Source organism: Arctopsyche grandis, chromosome 7, assembly GCF_051622035.1.
Source record: "Arctopsyche grandis isolate Sample6627 chromosome 7, ASM5162203v2, whole genome shotgun sequence".
Classification (NCBI taxonomy): Eukaryota; Metazoa; Arthropoda; class Insecta; order Trichoptera; family Hydropsychidae; genus Arctopsyche; species Arctopsyche grandis.
Genome location: NC_135361.1, coordinates 19,949,727 through 19,973,245, shown reverse-complemented (window position 1 = coordinate 19,973,245; position 23,519 = coordinate 19,949,727). Strand labels below are relative to the sequence as shown.

General features: G+C 33.1%; 3 protein-coding genes across 3 annotated transcripts in view; 2 read left to right on the top strand and 1 right to left on the bottom strand.

Moving 5' to 3' along the window:
- LOC143914246 (uncharacterized) overlaps positions 1-2,789 on the top strand; it is a 14,631-nt gene extending 11,842 nt beyond the window's left edge. The window contains exons 2-3 of the mRNA XM_077434398.1: positions 1,457-1,631; positions 1,928-2,789. Coding sequence (XP_077290524.1) covers positions 1,457-1,631; positions 1,928-2,093 — 341 coding nt within the window. The 3' untranslated portion in view covers positions 2,094-2,789. The remainder of the gene's footprint in view (positions 1-1,456; positions 1,632-1,927) is intronic.
- r (carbamoyl-phosphate synthetase 2, aspartate transcarbamylase, and dihydroorotase rudimentary) lies at positions 2,661-23,519 on the bottom strand. The gene is made up of 11 exons (XM_077434378.1): positions 23,431-23,519; positions 20,417-20,562; positions 20,192-20,330; positions 19,845-20,121; positions 19,460-19,773; positions 16,237-19,378; positions 16,058-16,162; positions 5,735-5,977; positions 3,829-5,610; positions 3,159-3,542; positions 2,661-3,087 (listed from the first exon to the last, which is right to left on the bottom strand). Exons 2-11 carry the CDS (start codon positions 20,550-20,552, stop codon positions 2,881-2,883), a joined length of 6,729 nt encoding a protein of 2,242 aa, XP_077290504.1. The 5' UTR covers positions 20,553-20,562; positions 23,431-23,519; the 3' UTR covers positions 2,661-2,880.
- LOC143914239 (uncharacterized) lies at positions 7,213-15,964 on the top strand. The gene is made up of 4 exons (XM_077434379.1): positions 7,213-9,032; positions 12,619-12,962; positions 13,041-14,815; positions 14,926-15,964. The coding sequence occupies exons 1-4, from the start codon at positions 8,716-8,718 to the stop codon at positions 15,469-15,471; spliced, it is 2,982 nt and encodes a 993-aa protein (XP_077290505.1). The 5' UTR covers positions 7,213-8,715; the 3' UTR covers positions 15,472-15,964.

Genomic DNA, 23,519 nt, shown 5'->3' with positions numbered 1-23,519 from the left:
GTACATACACAACAACCTAACAAATTGACTAAAGTATCGTTTATTATTCCAAAAGCAATCGCACTGTTATAAATGTAACTATTCCTAATCGAAAGAAGGACGAGGTCGCCATTACGCTCCACGTGCACGTATGCTTTAGTGATAAGTGAGCCTTTATCACTTTGGATGCACCCTGTGTACGTATGTATGTGTGAAAATGACAAAATGGCCAATCCGACAAAAGGTATTTGATGAGCCAATGGTGGTTGATGTCATACAACAGCGACAATTGCGATTCCAACACAAAAGGTTTCGTTGACAGCGTATGCTCAGTTACATGTTTGCAAATAAAATAATAAAAACCAATCATAAGAATTTCGCAAATAATTGCATTGATATAAAACTCCAGATTTTTATCTGCCAGATGTCTCCCGATCAGTAAAAACACAGTAAAATGTACATCCTTGTTATCTTTTTAAGATAAAATGAATTATATATAATATATATATACATACATACATACTATCGACAGATCTTAAAGTATATTATGAGATTAATTTAAGGAACACGCGATTTGAGCATGAAATTTTACTACGAATTAATACAATACATATGTATATGAAACGACGGAAAAATTTGAGATAAGATTTAGCTCAATTCAGAATGATCAAAATTGGATGACGTTATTTAAAAGATACCTCTTTTATTTTTGGCGATATTTTAATTACTATTTATAGGTATTGTTTGAAGTTTTTTTTTTAATTTTTCAGATTTCATAATTGTTTTTATTGTGGGTACGTGACATTTCCACATACAATTAATTCATTTTTATTATTGAGTAGAAGTTGCATTATCTTATCCGACATAATATTTTAGATAAATGGAATTAAACAAACATAAACCATATGTACATATTTACGTATGTATTACCTTATAGCACAAAATTGATAACTTTACGAAACACAGATTACCTAAACACAATCTGCTTTAGGTCATCGACTTTAGAGAGTCTTTAATTAATATTATGTATTAGATGTATTATGAGCATTTATAAAGATTGTAAATAGGTTTTTGAGCTCTTTTTCCAATTATGCTGTAGATTAACATTAGAATAATATAATACTATGATTACTAACCAAATTAAATTAAATTGTAAAATAGAAAACGATCAGTAGATCAGTAGCTATTAAAATATATATAAGATGTATTGTGAACATAATTTCGAAATAATAAAAAGCATTTAAAAATCAAACCAAATAACTTTACGATTTGGTTAAGTTGAGTTATTGATGTTAAATGCAATTGCATTTATAACCCCAACTTTAATTATTTAAAGATAATCAAATAAATAACTTTAACAAATAAATAAAATAATAATTTGTAATAAAATAATCACATATGCAAATAATAAAATATATTATACAATATTAGAGATAAATGTGATCATAATTTATACGTTTTTTATCTTTATTTACAGAGTTTTTAAATAATAACGAAGAGTTGGAAATATCAATGGGAAGTACGATAGCACCGAGCGTAATCGCAGCTGGATCTACAAGTATCATCACTACGATAGTTGTAATAGCTATAGTTGTGATTATTATCGTAGCTGGACTATTTGCTATGGCGATATTCATAGATTATAGGCAACAGTGAGTATACAAAGATGAATTTATAAAACGGTTAAAAAATTAAATCCTGGTATTTAGGTTTTTACATTATTTATATGTAAATACTTTCATGCAACTACATATACATAAGATATTTGGAATAAAATCTTTCAATTAAACAATTATATTTTATTATGGCGATGGAGATAAGTTTTCACGTGTTACTTAATTTATTCAGCATGGGTTTCAAATTAATGATATATAATATAAGCGTGATATGTGAATGGTGTCATTTATATTAGAATATTTAATCTACAATGACATATTTTTCGTTTCAGAAATTACAACGAACGACAACAGCAATGTATAGTGAAGAAGAGAAGATCGATGAGACTGAAGCTACCACACTGCAGACGGATAAGAGAACCATCTGGAATAATAGAAGATGCTGAACAACCTGGCCAGAGCAGGCCGCCGTTGGAAACAATTACAGAGGTTGTTTAGCTCACAATAACCTCTCAAAAAGTACTTGTGACAAGTGAAAAAAAAACTATGTTGAATACTTGAAACGTATGTTTAATCATACAGGAATTAGTGCATATTATATAGTAAATGTTTTAATTTATAAATATAAAAATTGTGAATGTTTTATTAAAATAAGAATGATTATTTTATTTAATATATAAAAAGAGAGGAATATATTTTGTTAAAGAGATAGAACACTATATAATATTTTCTCAATCTGTGATTTTAATAGTATACCTATTTTTTAATACTAAAAATAAATTTATCTCATACATACCTAATGTATTATTATTCTATTTAAACTTTTTGTTTTACGCTTAAAGTGTTGATGGACCTTGAGGAGTTTGTTGATAAAAGTTTATTGACATATTTGAGATTAAAAAAAAACTGGCAAATTTTAAACGATCTTTGATATGGAATTTTATCCATTTTTGGAATATTTTAATTTTACTTTTTAATCTTTATATAAAACAATAAAAGGCTATTCAAAAGAGCAGACTACAGAAATTAATGATAAAGAATTGATTGGTTTGATGTGTATGTTTTAATCAAATATTTATTTAAATTAACTACATACAATTTTCTCAGAAAAAATATTGTTATAAAAATGTAAGCAAATGAATTATCAAAACTTATTTTAATTATGTATAGAAATAAAAAAAAAATGGTTTCTCCGAAACAAGCAATTTATTTGCGATAGTATAAAAGTATATAAAAGGAATGATCATAACAAAATATTTGAATTTGAAATGAATTCTCAGTTTACCTAAAAAGTATTATTTGCACCAAGAACCGATGCTAACAGAGCCATTCTGACATACATTCCGTACTCAGCCTGGCGGAAGTAAGCAGCACGAGGATCGTTATCAAAATCTTTACTTATCTCATCGAGCCGAGGCAGAGGATGCATGACGACCATCCTTTTTTTCGCTTTAGTCATCATCTGTGGCGTCACCACATAATGGCCGCAAACCTTAAACAACAATCAACAATTAAAATATTTTGAACATTTGCATACGATCCAACATACAGAATCTAAATTACCTTGTCATACTCCTCTTGGGTTTCGAATCGTTCACGTTGTATTCTAGTCATATATAATACATGCGTATCGAGAAGAACGTCATTCAAGTTATGATAAACTGTTTGCGATATGCCCTTAGATTGTACAAAGTCTGTAATGTGCTTTGGCATACCGAGTGATGGGGGGCTGACGTATCGTAATTGAACGTGGTACAGAGTTAAAAGCCTCGCTAGTGAATGAACGGTCCTTCCATTCTTCAGATCTCCAACCATTGTTATAGTCAGGCCGTTCACAGTTCCGATTTCCTCTCGGATCGTGAATATATCCAAGAGGGCTTGGGTTGGATGCTCACCAACGCCATCGCCAGCGTTAATAATTGGCTTTCGACAGTGAAGAGCTGATCGCTACAAGACATATATATATATATATATATATATATTATATAATTTTTACATACATATAATATAATAAGAAATATATCAGTTTTAGTATTTCATATTTCAAACAAGTCTGTACCACTGTCATCACAATGGTACAGGTTTGTTTGTTTTTAACAGTTCTGTAATATGAACATTTGTAGAATATGTTCAAGCCTCCACCACAGAGATAAATTCTTATTTCTTTAAATAAGATAAATTCTAAATTCTTATTATACAAAATTCTTATTATACATATGTATACAATACTTACAGCTACTGCTCCAGGTTCTGGGTGTCTTAAAACGACAACATCAGCATAACTAGCCATTACTGATACGCTATCTTGAAGTGTTTCACCCTTCTTAGCCGATGAAGTATTGGCATCAGTGTGTATGACCGTACCTCCTAATCTTTGCATTGCAGCTGTAAAGCTACAGCTAGTTCTTGTGCTCACTTCGTAAAATATGGACGCCATAACTTTACCTTTAAGCATGTCGTCTAAATACCGTCCTTTCAAAACTGATACACGCATCATTTGTGCCAAATTGAACAAATCGTTCAAATGCTCCTTTGAAAACATATCCACTGATATTATATTCTTTCCCGTTAGGTCAATATTAGAAAGCTTTTGCCTAGGGATGCTATCTTTAGGAGTGATGTAGTTTGAAGAACTGTCACATCGTTGTCGACCGATGGACAGTGGAATCGGTGATAGACTCCTATAAATGTCCGAAGCAAAATGTACACCTAATTTAGAATGGGCATCACTGCTGTGATAATCATGTTCTATGTCGGAATCGCTAATTTTGCTTATATCCAAAATCTTTTGACCGTCATTGTAGAACATGTGATTATCTTGCGCTGAGCTTGGACGGCTGTGGTCTTGCTTGTCTTGTAAATAAGACGAAAGCACGATGGATTTTGTTGCAGGCCATTCTTTTACGTTTTGGCCAAATCCAGGAGGAACTAAAATTTGTCCTTCCACGTATGCTACCTCTCCTCTTAACACTACTCTATGAACGGCGCCTCGCACTCGCATCCCAGCAAAAGGAGTCCACTTAGATTTGCTGAACGACATTGATTCTGGTATTATCCACTCATCATCAGTGTCGACTTCAATGTAAGTGTTTGGTTGTTCCGGTAAATTGAATATTTTTCTGGGATTTTTATGGAATTTATTGATCAAATCTTCCATAGTTAAACGACCTTCATGGACTGCGTTGAGTAAAAGCGGAAGTATAGTTTCAAGGCCTGGAAAACCGGGTGGTGGTGTATTCGAATTCTTTTCATCGACTGAGTGAGGAGCATGATCAGTTGCAAACACATCAATTATGTCTAAATTGTTCCATAGTTCAGCTTGATCTTCAGGTGTACCGAGAGAAGGTCTGACTTCACTTTTGCCAAGACCCATTTTATCCACATCATCAGTGCTTAAGAAAAGATGATGAGGACACACTTCACAGGTCACTTTAATTCCTCGTTCTTTAGCAGCTCGAATGATTTGAATTTCTTGCTTTCTAGCTACGTGACATATATGAACTGAACGATCTACCAGTGACGCAAGGAGTAGAATAGCTGGGACGGTTTCTTTTTCGGCATGAACGCATATGGGCGATTTTTTGGGCCAGTTTGTGAGGTGCTTCTGCCAGATAGACATATCGTTTAGTTTGAGCGTGGTAAAAGTTTGGTTCAAATACATCTTTAGAGCGACTGTTTTATGAGCTAACTCTGATACTGTTTGGTAATTGTCATAAGAAGCTCCTGCGAACAAGGCATAGTCGCAACGAGCTCCAGCACTAGCTCGTTCTTCAGCAACTTTATAAGATTCGTCATCTACAACTGCCGGATCGGTGTTTGGCATAGCACAGATTAAAGTAATACCACCAGCTAAAGCTGCAGCTGTAGCAGTGCTAAAATCTTCTTTGTATTCAGCACCAGGTTCGCGGACGTGGACATGAACGTCAATGAAGCCTGGCAATTTTACAATATTTCTGGACGTCATACAATCAGTATGAGTCTTCATAGGAACTGAAAATCCTATACGACGAATTGCCTAAAAATTCATTAGTGCAATATTTTATTGAAACAAAAAATCATATGGTGGTGATGAGCAAACTCACCACCTTAGAGGTGACCTAAGTAGGTGTATGTAAATAAAAGTAGTATTATATAAAAACCTCGACTAGAAGTTTGGCACATTTGACATCAGTGACAAGTGGCACACAAAAATCAACAGCAAGACGGCGAGTGCGATAACCATGTGTGGTGAATGCTCCTCCACGTTTCGTACCACCGTTCCTCATGGGTAAATTTATCACAAGATGGATCTGCTTCTTTTCCAAAAACTCACTAAGATGCATCAGCTCTCCTTGAGACTTCATACTGTCTATATTTTCAAACGTCCATTGAACACTCTCCACCTAAAAGGAAAAAAAATAAGGTAAATCAAGAAAAATATGTAATTTTTATGGTAAACGAATCATTCCGCAAAAAGCGATCTCGCGCACATCACTAAAATCTCGATCACGGAAGATCTGGGACTCGAGTTCTCGTTAGTACAATATTTAGTACAACTCTCTATTTATTTCTCGTTAGTACAACTAATGTGCTTGATGACTCACCCCTTTCAAGAGCCATTCGATTATTTAACCTGCTTTCTGGGAGCCTTGATGTTTTTACTGCATCATACAGTTCTGTCAGGCAGCATATTTTAAATGACTTCTAGCTACATATTTTCACATGTTGTTTTCATTTTGTAATATTATTATTTAGCATAATGTGTATGTATGTTGGTTTTATCTTTATTTATATATGTATGCTATTTTTTATTTTTATATATATGAGTAATTTATCTTTATTTATATGTTTATGTGTATATGCATGTATAATGTGTGTATGTATAATGATGTATGTATCTGTATGTGTATGTATGTATGTGTATATGTATATACATATATGGGTGCACCTCACGGGATCGAATTATAAATGCACGAAAAACCGAATATCGGAAGGCAAAGATCGAAAATTAAATTAAAAATTAAATCGAAAAAGTAGACATATATATATGGTAATATATATATGTGAATATATATATATATATATATATATATATATATATATATATATATATATATATATATGAGTGTAGGTGTGTAGGTGTGTATGTATGTATGAATATGTATATATGTGTATTTTTATATTTATGTATGAATATGTATATATGTGTATTTTTATATTTATGTATGTGTATTTGTGTATACGTGTAAGTATTTGTGTATATATGGATGGTGTACATATATGTTTATATAATTGTCTTTGGCCAGGAAGGCGCATTGGGTTTACCTGTTAGGTCTTCCTGGTATAAATTAAATAAAAATAAAATTTCGCATGTGTTGCTTTAGATTGATGGAGTTTTTGGGTGCCAGATGTTCCGTGATCTAGATTTTAGTGGCGTGTGCGAGATCGCTTTTGGCGGAATAATCACCGAACCAATTTTTATATGTATGTAACATATATATATAAGGGAAAAATATATTGTGGTGATTGAAGACCCCTGATTTTACATATGCGTTGACCGTTCAAAAATATGTAGATGCCCGTTCTCAAAATAATATAGTGATTTTCATAAGGAAAGTGTTTTTTTTTTTTTTGTGTGTGTAGCAAGTGGCTCGAATGGTTCATAATTGACGTTAAAAATTATAATTTATACAATTAATCGCGGCTGGCCGACGTAAAAAAATTAGATTTGTATAACGGCGCCAATGAGAATCAAAATGGACACTTTTTTTCGAGGAAAAATCGAAAGCCATCCAGTTTGGACGTCAGCCTTACCCCAACAAGACGTGTGTTAACAATTTTCGCGATTGCTAAAAACGTGCAATTCTAAAATTTCGGACCATCGAAATTTTGTGAAACTCTTAAGGTACATTTAGTGTGCAATCTCATAACCATGGAATTCGGGCTCAATAAGTATTATCATTTCGAATAAGTGCTAGTTTTTTTTCGAATATCGAAAATTAATAACTACATATAATCGTTAATTATACATATTTACATACGAAGTAATAATGCTCTTATTACTTAATTTCAAACATTCGAGTATCTTACAAAATAATTCAATGCACAAATATGGTTCACTTTAACACCATGTTATCTCTTTAATACAACAACTCTTATCGATCTTCATAATGTGTTGAGTTTTCCAAATACCAAAGACATTCCAAATGTCGCGAAACAATTAATTAGTATTATAATCGATCATAAGCGTGACTTTGATCGTAAATTTTGAGGTTTAAAAGCATATGTAGTCAAAAAACTGATAAATTTCATTGTACGTAAGCTATTAGATTAAGAATGGTTTAACTAAATTACACGCTATATTTAATTAGGTATAACATTAATATGCGTGTGCTAATCGTGGAAAGACAATCGTCAAATCCAAAATGCCGGAAACACCTGTAATACAATCAATATATCAAATCATCAATTTGATTGATTGTTTTTAAAGTAATCAACATAAGTATCAAACAAATACTAAAATCAAGCACAATGACTTGATTTGTTGACTTTTAGCAATAGTTATTGTCAGCAAATTTTCAGAGTTGAAATTTCAAATCATTCTAAAAAAAAATTAGTTACTAAATCCTATCTCCGCCAAATTTTGCTTGCATTTTAATCCAAACTGGATACTTTTACTATAATTTAAAATGGAAAAATTGTCACTTAATTAAATATAATAACGTCATAACAGTACGATGATATTAGTAGTATAATTAAAGATTCAGATCAAATATCAATTTCTTAGACGCGTGTAGATCAAACTGAGAATATCAACAGTTGATAGCTGCTGAAAAAGGTTGAAGTCTAAAATACTATTCTCTCATACGTCAGGCTATTAATCACTAATCTAAAGGAATAAAACTAAAACCAATCTAAATGAATACAAAGGAATGCCACTGATGACAAATTATATTTTGCAGTACATATTTAAAAACGATAACAATAAAAACGTTTAGTATCTTATCAACTGATCGCCGATTGATATTAGTATTTCAGATGTTGGCGATCAGCAGTACCAGTCGGAGTGTAGTGAGAGGAGAACGCGAGCGCGATCTGAACATGCGATAAGTGCTGAAGTGGAATCGAGACAAGTTTGAACATGGGCAATTCCAAGTCTAAGAAGAAGTTGAAGCAGGATGAGCCGAAGAGTTTCTTCGATAGGATGCACAAGCAGGAGGCTATACAGAGAGAAGAAGTAAGGAAGCGGCCCAACGACAGCATAACGAATCAGCAGACACCGAACCAAAATCCTGGAAGACCACCACCTCGACCTCCGAGGACTGATCCTCAGCCTGCGAGCGTACCTTACGATAAAGAGGCCATTGACCGGATGAGGATCCAGCTCAAACAGAATCCAACGGCATTCCTTCTCAACAATATTATGCTGTCGATACAGTTCCTCGACAACTACGAAAGGTTAGTGATACAAATTTATGCAAATACAATTTGGTAAGGAAAGCAAGTACATTACTTTCAATACCAAATTGCTATACTTAATTAGCATTTAATTTACTTAATTTTCCTTGTTGCTTTTCCATTTCATTTCAAAATATATGTAATGAAGATAATCATTTAAAATTTGTTTTGATTCAAGGATTTATGTATTTTTAAAATAATGAGATTTTTCATTCAAGCAAATTACATACAATGGTTAGATTTTTTGTACGAATGAGATCATTTTTACTTTGACAGAAAAATTAGCCCACCTTTAAAATATTTTACGATGATAAAGAGTGAGAATACAATTTTAAATTATGTCAATTTGTCTTAATTGATGATGTACTTAATTAGATCATCATTTACAGCCATACACCATCCACTGCTGGATGAAGGCCTCTCCAACACGCTTCCAATCGTCACTGTTTTGCGCAACTCTCATCCATCTCACCCCGCACATTTTCCTAATTTCGTCTACCCATCTTCCCTGCGGTCTTCCTTTTACCCTTTTGCATTCTCTCGGGTACCATTCAATCACTTCTTTTGTCCACCTTTCATCCATTCTCCTAGCCACGTGGCCCGCCCATTGACATTTCAATCTCTTTACTCTATCCACTATGTCTACTACCCTTGTCATGCTTCTCACCCACGTGTTCCGCTTCCTGTCTTTCATCGTTATGCCAAGCATACATCGTTCCATACTACTTACTTAGATATGGACATTTATATTAAAAAAAAAACGTTTTGATAATAGTGTTACGATAAATAATAACAAATCGCGCTTTCAAAACGACATTGCAGAAATTTTAATACACATAACATAAGTTTTTCCGGAAATTTAACCCATTTTGGGGTACATGTAATCAAGATAAATATTGTTGATTTAATTTAATATAATACGTGTAACTTTTAACGACTTGCAAAGAAAGCAGCTTGACCGATTAAGATCAAGTTCGTTAGGCGTTATTTATTTTGAATTTTATTATATGTACATACATACGTATACACACTTCAACTTTTATTACGTGAAATTCACGCTAATGTGATCTTGTAAAAATATAACAACACATAATTTACATATTATTAATTACAAATTTGAATGCACGTTTTTGAAACAATTATAGAAAGTTATTTTTGTATACATATGTATATGAATTTTAAATGTTTTCTTTAAAAAGCGTACATATTTATGTACGTACGTATAACAGCTAAAATATATATATATATATATATATATATATATATATATATATATATATATATATATATATATATATATATGTATGTACATACATATAATATACCCCACACATATCCAACGGAAATAGAAAATGTCACGTTGAATCTCGCGATTTAATTTCGAGTGTTCATTTCAAAGTCTAATGAAATGTGCACGATTTCAAATTCATTTTTCACATGTGCATTGCACGCTATGTGATTAAAACAGCCTCTCAAAATTGGTTACGCCGATGTGATCACGTACCACGAAAAACTACCACCAAATCTCAAATAACACGACTGACTCTCCCAACTCTCCCAAGTGTACACACCTTTCACTTATCATTTTTACATCGTCTCTCTGCTAAATATAACCAAACGGGTTTGGTGCAAACGATCGACAAGCGCCAGACAGATTGAACCACAAATCAACTGGATGGCTGCTTTAAACGCAATTCTCGACTTCACGAATGATAGATTGCACATCAGATGACGAGTAACCTTTCTATGTGCACAGATGCAATTATTAAAATGGTAATTTTTATGGTAATTGAGTTGGATCTTTCTGGCGAGTTTAATAAGGCAAAATTCGGAACTAAAGTATCAGAAGCACAGAACGTATACAGGGTAGGTATGTCGGGACTTCGGGTAATTTCGCTTAGCGTAAGTGCGAGCAGTGCGCACGCATAAGGTACACGTGTCGCACTGCTCGCACTTACACTCTGTGCTTCTGATACTTTAGTTCCGAATTTTGCCTTATTAAACTCGCCAGAAAGATCCAACTCAATTTTAAAAATTAACATTTTAATAATTGCATCTGTGCACATCGAAAGGTTACTCGTCATCTGATGTGCAATCTATCTTTCGTGAAGTCGAGAATTGCGTTTAAAGCAGCCATCCAGTTAATCTGTGCTTCAGTCTGTCTGGCGATTGTCGATCGTTTGCACCGCATCGGACCAAACATCACAAATAGTCTAATTTTTGAAAGAAAATATAGAGTAACGGAGTTCACAGATAAAGCGATTTGTCTGGCGTAGAAATTTTCGTATTGTATTATACATAGGGATTCCAATCGAATATTCGACATTCGAATATATTCGGCCTTTTTTTGTTACTCGAAAAATCGAATATTTTTCATTTTATTCGATTATTATTTGTTAGAATTTAATGGGGTCATTTTTCGGAAACAATGACCCAATTTGCTAAGACACAATGAAAAAAACAAAAAGTATGTTCGACCATTTTAAAAAAAGAGGTGAGACGTTAAATATATTCTATAATTCTTTATTAACTATATTAACACGTTCAACCCAGCGTGTACCACCGGTGGCCACGCGGATAGTGCTACAGCAGACTATAATTTTACGGTTCCACTTCATTGAGCACCCCAACACAAAAATTCCTATAAAATTCTAAAGATTTAGGGCCAACCCATTATATAAAGTGATTTAACTTTATATAACGCGTGACAGTGCCGCCACATGGGCAAATGTATGAAATCATGCGCCGGGCTGAATGTGTTAAGCCTACATCAACTGCAATTGCATGAATATTTACTACAGCGGAATCAATCAAAACGAAACTGCGAACAAATCTGAAATTTTTTATGCACTTTTATTTTTAAATACATTGTTATTTTATTAATATTAATATTGTTATTGTTTATTTTCTTTTGGTTATTTTTTTTTCAACTATATTCGAATTCGAATACTTGACTATTTCATGGTTTTAATATTCGATAATATTTGGAATCCCTAATTGTACAGTATGTGTAGCGATTTTATTCACTCAATCTTGGTTAAATAAACAACTTACTAACATAAAAAAACTGCAGTTATCTACCCAAATACCTATTTCATGTATTACTATTTAATTAATTTACATAAAGTAGAATCAAAGTTTTTTGCAAGTGTATTAAAGTGTGTATTGAGAGATGTTCGATTATGTATTTAACAATCAAATGAATTATACTATGAAGACAAAATAAATCAGTCGAACGATATATTTTCAATTACGCACACTTAAATTTGGGGAGAATATTTCTTATCGACCTTGCCGCATATTTTCGCGATTACTAATGATTCGCGATTTCTTATCAACGTAAAGGATTATCGACACACGATATTGGCATCCAACGGCCATCTCAAAGCGATTTTTTTTTTAATTGACGCAATCGACAAGAACAATACCATCAGATAACATGTTCAATTAAAAAACGATGTACTAATATGTCTACATATGTATGTACGTACGTGCCCATAAAAACGAACTTTCAACTTAATATATTATGAAATCGTTAGAAGATGTTTAAAAATTTCTATACATTAAGTATCAATTTTATTTTTAGGGTTTTAAGCTACTTAAAGAACGATTCAATAACTGAAACCGACAGACAATTGAACGACGACATGGCTCAACATCAAAAGCATGTTTTCCTACCTGACAAACTGCAAGAGATTGTGGATGCACATATCTATTTTTCTGATCGTGTACCGGTAATGGAAAACGATGAAATTTTTCCGAGAAAGATGTATAGGGAGCCAAAAAAGAATATTCAAGTTTTGCAACCTCAACGAATGTATATTATTCATGACAATATTGAAGTGAATGATCCAGGGGAATCATCTGACTATTCGACAATAAATAACGCCCCACACTACAGTTTTGTAATAGAAAGATCTGAAGAGTCAGGTAAATAGTGCTTACAAAATACTAATTTATAATTTGGATCGTTTTAATTTATTTATGTAATATATTACATTGTTTTAGGTTTTGTAAAATTGCGAAAACTAGATACAAACCGAAAAATAAATGACAACTTGAATTTCAATGATAGTCCACCAAGTGTTAAATTAAATCAACTTGATCATATTGAATCAGGAGCTGAGTCGGATATATCAGATATTTCAAAGGATGAAAGTGAAACAGTTGGGTCTAGTTTTATGAACGAATTAAAGAACAAAGTAAACAAACCACCCAAAGCAGCTTTCAAAGAGGATGAAAATTCGTACGATGTGAATTCCAATAAAATAATACAAAATCATCCAAAAAAGCCATTCACAGTACATAATGAAAACGAATCGATTGGTGAACGCCGCCCTAGTGGGATATTAAAACCAACTAGTAATTTAGTAATGAAAGGTACATTGATTCAAACCAAGAATGTAAAAAGAAAAATTAAACCCAAAGAGACAGAAGAGAAGAAAAGCATAACTGAGAGTGAAAGTTCAGGTTATAAATCAAGCCACAGTCCTCAAACGGAATCAGATTATGGTTATGCTACTATAACGGCGGAAGGAACTCCTAAACGTTTAGAAATAAGCCAATTAGCTAAAGTAAACGAAAGTACGAGTGAAATTCCTACAAGATGTATATCAATAATTGAAGTGAAAAGAATAGAAGTTGATGAAGACGACGAAAGCGATGAACCATATGAAACAAGATATGGAGAGTTTCAAAGAGAATTGTTCAAAAAAGTACACTATTTAAATTCCAGAATTTTCATGTTGAACTTTTCTGATTTATTTCAATTAAAATTGGCGCATTCCCTTAGATTTAACTCTGATTCTCTACTCAATGCACTCACCCAAGGAGCGAGTATATATTGTAATGCAAAAAATTTTGGATCTTTCGAAGTGCTGCCAGCAATAAGTGTAACGTGGCCTTCTGAAGCTAACGAATGGTTGCATCGAAGTAGGAATGTGATCAGAAATCCCAGAACAAGTTTCGTATATCAGTGGCCTACACAAGATATGATCGGAAAATCTCGAGCACTCGGCGGTTCCATTGTGCCGTTGGGATTTGTGCCAACCCGGGGCATGAACCCACAACAAGGCTTGCAGTGGAAATTGACATTTCCAACTGTGGAAAGATATCTTGAAACATGCATGGCTCATTCGCATGTCAGATGTTACATATTCAGCTTAATATTATTCAAGAAATTTATGGAAATCAAAACCTCGAACATAGGATTTAACTCGTCGCACATTAAGAATCATTTATTTTGGCAAATGGAAGAAAATTATGCGAGATGGCCCGAAGATAGGCTTGGAGAAGTTTTAATCATATTTTTGAAATCGTTCTATGAGCATTTAATGAAATCTAGTCTACCTTATTATTTCATACCGAAATGTAACTTGGCCAAAGGCATACCAAAAACAATACTGTTAAAACAACAGAAGAAATTAGCAGATATATTAGAATCACCAGTGATGCATTTGCTTTCGGCACTCAGAAGTGTGAAATCTGTTAAGAAAGAATTCTACCCGGTGCTAAATTACAAGAGGTTATATAGGATATTAGCATGTGATGATGCTTTGAGACTTATAAATCCTAATATACCCCGTGAAATAGAAGGTGGATCTGATGGAGAAGATGATGAGTATAATACTGATAATAAAATAGGATTTTGGGAGAAAGCAAAAAAGGAAAAAAATCCAGAATATCACTGGAAAAGACAACAATTACGTCAAATAGAAGCTAAAAAAGCAGCTGCATCAATGGTTACAGCTCAAACTGCACCAAAAGAATTAATCGATTTGAAGGTAAGAAAAAATTGAATGAATTAAAATTATTTAGTTTATATTTAGATAATATAATATGCACATATTTAACAAAATTATGCTACAATATTTTTTTAATTTTATTGTTATAGAGAAAAATCCCCGTTTTCGACATCAATAGGAAGAGATTGGTATTAGAAATGTTCATTCCACATTTCATTTCAATAGCTGAATTCAGCATAAAATTTGAATCATTAAAACAAGCCTTAATGTATTTGGAACATGCAAGACGTCTCTCAACATTGATGATAGAAGAATCATCGGGCGAGGGGCAGGGACGAGAGTACATGGCGGTAATAAATGAAAAAATCGAAACGCTAAAAACAACCATGATAAAGCCTACCGTACCCAAAGTACCCCGACGCAACGAGAGTTTCACAAATCTGCCAAGCGTAAGTGGAATTAGGCAGAAGGAAGCGGATCAGTATGTGAACCTCCATGACACTAGTCAAAATATAGACCACCATGGAAACTATAGACATGGACCAGAGAGTCCAACGACGAAAATGGCTAGTGTTGTATTTGCCGATGTTCACGTGGAAGTGGATAAACCGAAGCCCATTCGAGTCGTTTCATTCCAGAAGGTAGAAGAAGAATCTGAAGACTCTGACGATGATTTAGAAGAGTCAAAATTATAAAAATTGAAATATGATTTTTATGTGATATTGCTATTAGACTTTTCACGTTTCAGTAATTGTTTAACGAGTTTAAACAATTTTCTTGATTTTTTATTTCAAAATATAAATATGAGTTTATTAAAAACAAATAAATCGTTATTTTTTTAATTATTAAAATCGGATAAAATTAAAAATATGAAACGTATTTGGATCTGTAATTTTTTGTATCAGATAATTATTGTATTGAGTACATTCATGCTGAAAAATGAGTCGTGTTACAAATTGCAAACATATTTTTATAATCTGATTATAATTTAAAGTAAAATTATATGTAAATAGTAATTCGAAAGAAAGTATATTTAAATTATTTATGAATAAATTATAGTGTAAATTTAAATATTTTGTATCCATATCCATAAATAATGTCTGTATTGAAAATTGTTGGTATGAATGTGCCTGTATTTAAAATTAATGAATGTGATATTGAATAAAGAATTTACGTTTGTACTTCTTTAATTTTTTGTTTCATTTTTAATGTGTAATCTGATTCAAAAGAATTATAAAACCTTTCAATACTATTCAAATAAAAAGTAAATATAATACTTACTTGTACACCATGCTCGTTGTAAAAATCACCAGTTCCCATACTTGCATATAATTTATAACCTAACTTTTGTAAGGTTCTAACGCATTTTAATAATTCCATTTTATGCTGAAAAAAAAACATGCATATTTAATAAATCATTAACTAGGGTGACTCTCAAACGAAATATAAAATGTTCTTACTTTAAAACTTCCGACAGATAAAAGAATACCTTTCCTAGGTATTTGAAATCCAGTACTCATCAGTGCCTTCAGATAAGCCTCATAAAGGTTATCTCCAAAACAGGCGACTTCACCAGTCGAAGCCATTTCAACGCCCAACATAACATCAGCGCCAGTCAATCGCGAAAATGAAAACTGAGCAACTTTAACACCAACTTTACCACATCCAGGTAATACATCAACGGGTTCAACCTTTTGACCGATAATAACTCTGGTTGCCATCGCAACAAAGTCATGATCCAATGTTTTCGATACGAAAGGAAACGATCTAGACACTCTCACGTTGCACTCAATTACTTTCAATTCGTTATCCTTGGCAATCAGCTGCATGTTGAATGGACCCGTGACGTCCAATAAACCGGCGATAATTCTGGCAATTTCTTTTATCTTTACTAAGGTTTCTTCATTTATGTCTTGAGGTGGTGTAACAAGTGTGGCATCCCCCGAATGTATTCCCGCATTTTCGACATGCTCGCACACGGCCATACAGAGGATTACACCATCAGCTGCTACTGCATCAACGTCAATTTCTTTAGCTTCCAAAATAAATTTTGATATAACAACAGGATGATCTTTACTGACGTTACTAGCAGCATTCAAATAGCCTTCGAGATCTTGATTCGAATACGCTACATTCATTGCGGCGCCGCTCAAAACATACGAGGGTCTCACCAAACAGGGATAGCCGACTTCTTGGCAAAATTCAATGGCAGTTTGTAAATTGGTCAACTCTTTCCAACGCGGTTGCATTATACCTTTCCTATCAAGCATACGTGAAAACTTAAATCTGTTCTCGGCACCATCTACACTTTCTGGAGAAGTTCCCAAGATTTTTGCTTGCTGCCGATGCAAATCCATTGCGATATTATTTGGAAGTTGACCACCCATAGATAAAATAACACCATCTGGAAGTTCTAAATTATATATATCCATAACAACTTCAAAAGATATTTCCTCAAAGTACAAACGATCACACATATCATAATCTGTACTGACAGTTTCAGGGTTGTAATTAATCATGATGGTCTTTTTTCCCAAATGGCGTAATTCACGCAAGCAACCCACAGCACACCAATCAAACTCTACAGAACTTCCAATACGATAAACTCCAGAGCCGAGTACCATTATATGATTTCCATCAAAGGCTAGATCATGAGTTGTTGCATTGTATGTGACGTAAAGATAATTTGTACTGGCTGGCCATTCTGCTGCAACTGTATCGATCTGTTTCACGAAAGGAGTGACCCCACATTCAATACGCTGTTTCCGTACGGCAAGCTCGGTACTTTTGACAGCTCCAGCTATCTGTTTGTCTGAGAATCCAATCTGTTTGGCCATCAATAGCACATCGTGTGTCAAATCTTGTTGATTCAAAGATTCCAAGGTGATTTGAAAATCGATAATGTTTTTCATTTTTTGTAAGAACCATTTATCTATTTTGGTAAGACCGTAAAGTTTCTCCAATGAATAGCCCATCTTTAAAGCAGCAGCTAAAACAAACATTCTCTTATCAGTTGGTTCCAAGAGTTCATTATCATTTACATTTTTCAAATTAGGATCAAATCCATTGACATTTTCGTCAACCATTCGTAAAGCTTTTTGAAACGCTTCCTCAAATCTACGTCCAACTGCCATTACCTCACCGACACTTTTCATGGAACTGCCAATTTTTGTACTCACTCTGCTAAACTTTGATAAATCCCATCGAGGTATTTTCACAACGCAATAATCTAGACTTGGTTCAAAGCAAGCAGTAGTTACTCCAGTTACAGAATTTTTAATGTCGGCCAGTGATCTGCAGAGTGCCAACTTTGCCGCAACGTATGCCAAAGGATATCCAGTCGCCTTACTGGCTAAAGCAGAGCTTCTTGATAATCTTGCATTCACTTCAATTATGAAAAACTCCTCTGAAAATGGATTGAGTGCATATTGGATGTTACATTCTCCGACTACTTTAAAATGCCGAATAACTTTTATAGCCGTATTCCTCAGTAAATTGTATTCTCGATTTGATAATGTTTGACTTGGAGCAACAACTATGGATTCGCCTGTGTGTATACCAAGTGGATCAACATTTTCCATATTGCATACGGTGATGCAATTGTCGAAAGCATCACGCACAACTTCATATTCAACTTCTTTCCAACCTTTTAACGATTTGTCTATGACTAATTGTCCTGTATACGACAAAGCTTGATGGGCCAACACTTTAAGTTCTTCTCTATTATTGGCAAAGCCAGATCCCAAACCTCCAAGGGAAAAAGCGGCTCTGGCCATAACTGGATATCCAATTTTTTCTGCTGCTTCTAAAGCTTCTTCTACCGATACAACTGCAGCACTTGGCGCTACTTTTTCCCCTATCGAATTAATTCTTTCGGCAAAAACTTTTCTATCTTCAGTATCGATTATAGATTGAATTGGAGTTCCTAATATTGATACATTGTATTTCTCAAAGACTTTCGATTTCTCCAATTCGATACCGCAGTTCAGTGCAGTTTGACCACCAAAAGTTAGCAAAATCCCATTTGGTCTTTCTGATCTTATTACATGTTCAACATACTCTGGCGTTAATGGTAAAAAGTATACTTTATCAGCAAGACCTTTAGATGTTTGAACTGTGGCTATATTTGGATTAATTAAAACGGTTTGGATTTTTTCTTCCTGAAGTGCTTTGATGGCTTGAGATCCGGAATAATCAAACTCTCCAGCTTGACCTATCGACAAGCCACCCGAGCCAAGTATTATTACTTTTTTAGGTTTTTCAATAGGAATTGTTTTATATAGCAAAGTATCATTCAATATATCTTTTACAATTTGATTTTGGTTAGTTTTAAAATTTTCTATAGATTTTATGAATATATCGAAGAGAAGTTCTAAATCTTCAGGGCCTGCTGTGTGCTCAGGATGAAATTGAACACTAAAATATGGCAACTTAGAGTGTATGATTCCTTCGTTAGAATTATCATTTTTATTAGTAAACAGTGGTTCCCAGTCTTTGGGCAAACAACTTGCGTCTACTGCATATCCATGATTTTGAGATGTCATAAAACATCTTTCAGTACCATGATGACTGCATGGAAGATTATGACCACGATTTCCATACCTAAAAATCAGATTCATTAACTACTGTTAAATTCTTTGAAATCATTCACAAATCATTCAAACTAAAAAATAAAATGATTGCCTCATTTTATATGTCTTGCATCCAATTGCAGTTGCCAAAATTTGATGTCCAAAGCAAATTCCAAATATTGGTTTATTAATGTTTGACATCAAAATATTACGCACGTTAGTGACGGGCTCTACACACATTGCTGGATCGCCAGGACCATTGCTTAAAAACAAACCATCATATTTATCCATATTCACGGGGTGGTTCCATGGGACTACCTCAACTTTCGCATTTCTCTTCAATAAACACCGGATTTGATTGTACTTTAAGCCACAATCAACCACACAAATGAATGGACTTCCGGTATTGTTAAAGGTAATTGGTTGCTAAAATTATTATAGAAATAAGTTTCAAGCTTTTTAATGTTGAATTAGAAACATTTATTTTAATTTAATACCTGAATAGAAACTTCGGCGACCAAATTTCTGTCATTGGGGTTAAAAAATGGTCTCGACGGACCAGGCTTGGGAACACCTTGAATAAGACGTCCGAGAATCGATCCCGATTCTCTAAGTTTTTTTGTTAGCGCTCTTGTATCAATTCCGCATATCCCAGGAACATTTTGTTCTTTCAACCAAGTATCTAATGTTCTTGATAAGCGCCAGTGGCTTGGAGAATGACACCATTCACCAACAACGAGACCCTTTGCCCATATGCGATTAGATTCAAACCAACTGTAAATATATTCAAAAATTAAGTACAAAAATATTTAATACTAAAAAATATATATAAAACTGTTCCAACCGTGGTAGTCCGAAATCATCCAATTCATCTGCAGGCACTCCATAGTTTCCTATCAGAGGATAGGTCAATACAAGTACTTGACAGTGATAAGATGGATCAGTGAGAGACTCAGGATATCCAACCATACCAGTCTGGAATACTGGAAAAATTGTATATAATTAAATTTGAATAATACTATGTATATATACAATAGATAGCTTTTAAACTATGTGAAATAAAACTTACCAACTTCCCCATCTACATCTATTGGGGCTCCAAAACTTTTTCCAGGAAGAACAGTTCCATCTTCAAGTTCGAGACAACACACACGAGTATCTTCATCCATATAAAGAGTCATTTTATCTTCTTTTTTATCCAACATTTTACGCTTACTAAAAATCGATAAATTGAGTTTTACACATATATTTTATTCAATTTATTGATGAATGCCAATGTACATAGTTTCGAAATGAAAAAAAATGTTTTGGAGCATCGTAAAAAATGACAAACTAGAATTTCTAGTTTTTTTTGTGCATAACAGGTTTCCGCCTAACAACAAAATATTAACTGACCTAAAAAATTGGTGGCAGATAAGATTTTTTATTGAGTGTTGAGCTGAACAATTGGTACAATCAGTTATAAGAAATAAATGTAGTTGTGTTTCAGTTTTCAAAATAGTTGGTAAACAACAGAAGTTTTATTTCAAATCTAGCCTATAAAAATTTCTAATTGACCAATTTTTGAGCTTGCTTTTATATATCAGATTTGTTATGCGTATATGTATATATGATTCTATGACAACTGAACGCATGGAAAGAGAGTTGTAAATAGGTTTTTGAGCTCTTTTTCCTATTATGCTGTACATTAACATTAGAATAATATAATACTGTGATTACTAACAAAATTAAATTAAATTGTAAAATAGAAAATGATCAGTAGATCAGTAGCTATTAAAATAGATATAAGATTTATTGTGAACATAATTTCGTAATAATAAAAAGCATTTGAAAATCAAAGCATGGAAAGAGAACACACGCCTATTGAAGGCACGACAATTGAACACAGCAACAAGTTCACAGTAACATGTAAACTTATAGACCACTGAACACAACTCGCAAAAAGTTTGAAATAGTACGTAATACAAATGAAGCCAATTATTGATATTATCTGTTTAATGTAAGCTGCGCTGAACTGGTTGAGTGGTTGTGGAGCAACGCCCGTGGTTGATTTTATCAATTATAAATATCGTTGAGCACGGATGTTGTATATACCTTTATTTGTGTTATGATTGTGTGACGCGTTAGAGTACTTTGTAATGTCACTGTGGCTAATATGTTAAAAATAAAATAAAAAAAATCATTTTCTTTTGTCATGCGTTCAGTTGTCTGGTCCCCATTAATTTTAATCATAGAAGTACATAGAATGCATAGAATGGTCATTGTTAACATAAGTACCTTCTAAAAGCGAGCCATCGAAGAGATAGACGGAAAGTCAGAAGAGAGACAAGAGAGAGAGAGAGAGAGAGACGAAGTTTAGCAAAGAATGAACAAACTCTGCCGCGCAGAGTTTTTGTAGCAACATTTTTGGAGGCTGAGAGCGATTCTATGCATTCTACCTCTACGATTTTAATATATATTAAATACCATATCCCATAAATAATTTTTTTTTTTTAAATATTGATAAGCTTACGCCAACCTATGTATATTTCACGGAAAAGTCGATGAGAACCCATTATTCATTTACCCAAATGATAAAACATTTGAAGAGGCAATACATATCTACATATGTATGTATGTAGTTCCACTACGTAATTAAAATGTTTCAAATCGGTAAACGCACTAATTTCAGGAAAAATTTCAAATGAGTGCACACATTTTCATAAAACTTACTAACACTAACGCCTATCGCGAAACAATTAAATTTAAGTTAATAAATAAAAATTTGCAATCGACAAAGTTAAAGGCTTTTTTTATTTATTAAATGTCACATGTGTACTAGTTTATTGACAACACAGAATAGTAGCCAATATTGAAATGTGCACATTTAACGACTATCTTAGCAAAGCTATCTACTCAGGTAAAAATCTAATTCTCCAGGTAAGACGATTTTACCCAATGGAGTGTTTTTTTTTTCATTATCATGATCCTCAAAAGCATCGTTATAGAGATAGCAGTTTATCAAGTTGCAGATTTTCAAAAATAAATACGAATACAAAATATACTTAATAATTACAATTGAATATAAAATCAATCTTTATTTTTAAATATATAATGCATACTACATACAATATTGCTAAAAATAATTTATAATACACCCATATATGTATACTAACTTGAAAAAACTGCATGCCATATATAATATTCCGTTTGTTACAGACATTACTAACAAACTAACCAGTAGATTCTATGACAGAATCACTAATAACCATACTAACACACTTGTGAAAAGTCTCAGTGATTACAATAAAATGTCTATACCCTTCAGGTATAATCACAGATTACCTAAACACAATCTGCTTTAGGTCATCGACTTTAGTGAGTCTTTAACTAATATTATGTATTAGATGTATTATGAGCATTTATAAGGATTGTAAATAGGTTTTTGTGCTCTTTTTCCTAGTATGCTGTAGATTAACATTAGAATAATATAATACTATGATTACTAACCAAATAAAATAAAATTGTAAAATAGAAAATGATCAGTAGCTATTAAATAGATATAAGATGTATTGTGAACATAATTTCGTAATAATAAAAAGCATTTAAAAATCAAAATACAATATTGTGAAATGCAACCAAAATGCTATTCACGTATCACGTACATTTGTAGGTACAAATTTAATTCAATTAAATAAAATACGAAATGTATACAAAGACGCAATATTGCGTCTAGAAATCCAAGAGCAAAGGACAGTTTTATACATAGTTTAAATATTAATTATAGTTAATTTATTCCTCGTGCCGTTTGACAAAATACGTAGTAAATAAAATAGACACGTGCGTTTAGTATTTGATGCGTGCAAATATTTAACATAAACAAAATAAACACATGCAAAAAAAGTTTCCCTTTGGTTTCGGCGTAGGTCGTGGAGTGCGCACTACATCGTTTGATCAGAAAAAAAAAACGCGAGCTTGTACGGGTTTTATTAACCACAATCAAAGCAAAATATTGTCTGCAACGGTGTATTTATATGTAAATTGATTGTATTTGATCGCCAGACAAAGTGTTAAGAAGTAGAGACGACCACGTGGTTGACTTACCGCCTCCACCAAACAAAGAAGTGGTCTGACTCCGGCGAAGTCCACCGGCGGACTGGCTGCAACACCAGATAACAAAACCAACCCAGACC

Excerpts from the sequence above, each read along its gene's own strand:
- r (XM_077434378.1), bottom strand. The coding sequence starts at position 20,552 with ATGTTGGATAAAAAAGAAGATAAAATGACTCTTTATATGGATGAAGAT. Across the intron at positions 20,122-20,191 it reads GATGATTTCGGACTACCACG|TTGGTTTGAATCTAATCGCA; the intron begins GTTGGAACAGTT and ends ATATATTTACAG. Across the intron at positions 19,379-19,459 it reads TGCAAGACATATAAAATGAG|GTATGGAAATCGTGGTCATA; the intron begins GCAATCATTTTA and ends TCTGATTTTTAG.
- LOC143914239 (XM_077434379.1), top strand. The coding sequence starts at position 8,716 with ATGGGCAATTCCAAGTCTAAGAAGAAGTTGAAGCAGGATGAGCCGAAG. Across the intron at positions 12,963-13,040 it reads AGAAAGATCTGAAGAGTCAG|GTTTTGTAAAATTGCGAAAA; the intron begins GTAAATAGTGCT and ends ACATTGTTTTAG. Across the intron at positions 14,816-14,925 it reads AAGAATTAATCGATTTGAAG|AGAAAAATCCCCGTTTTCGA; the intron begins GTAAGAAAAAAT and ends TTATTGTTATAG.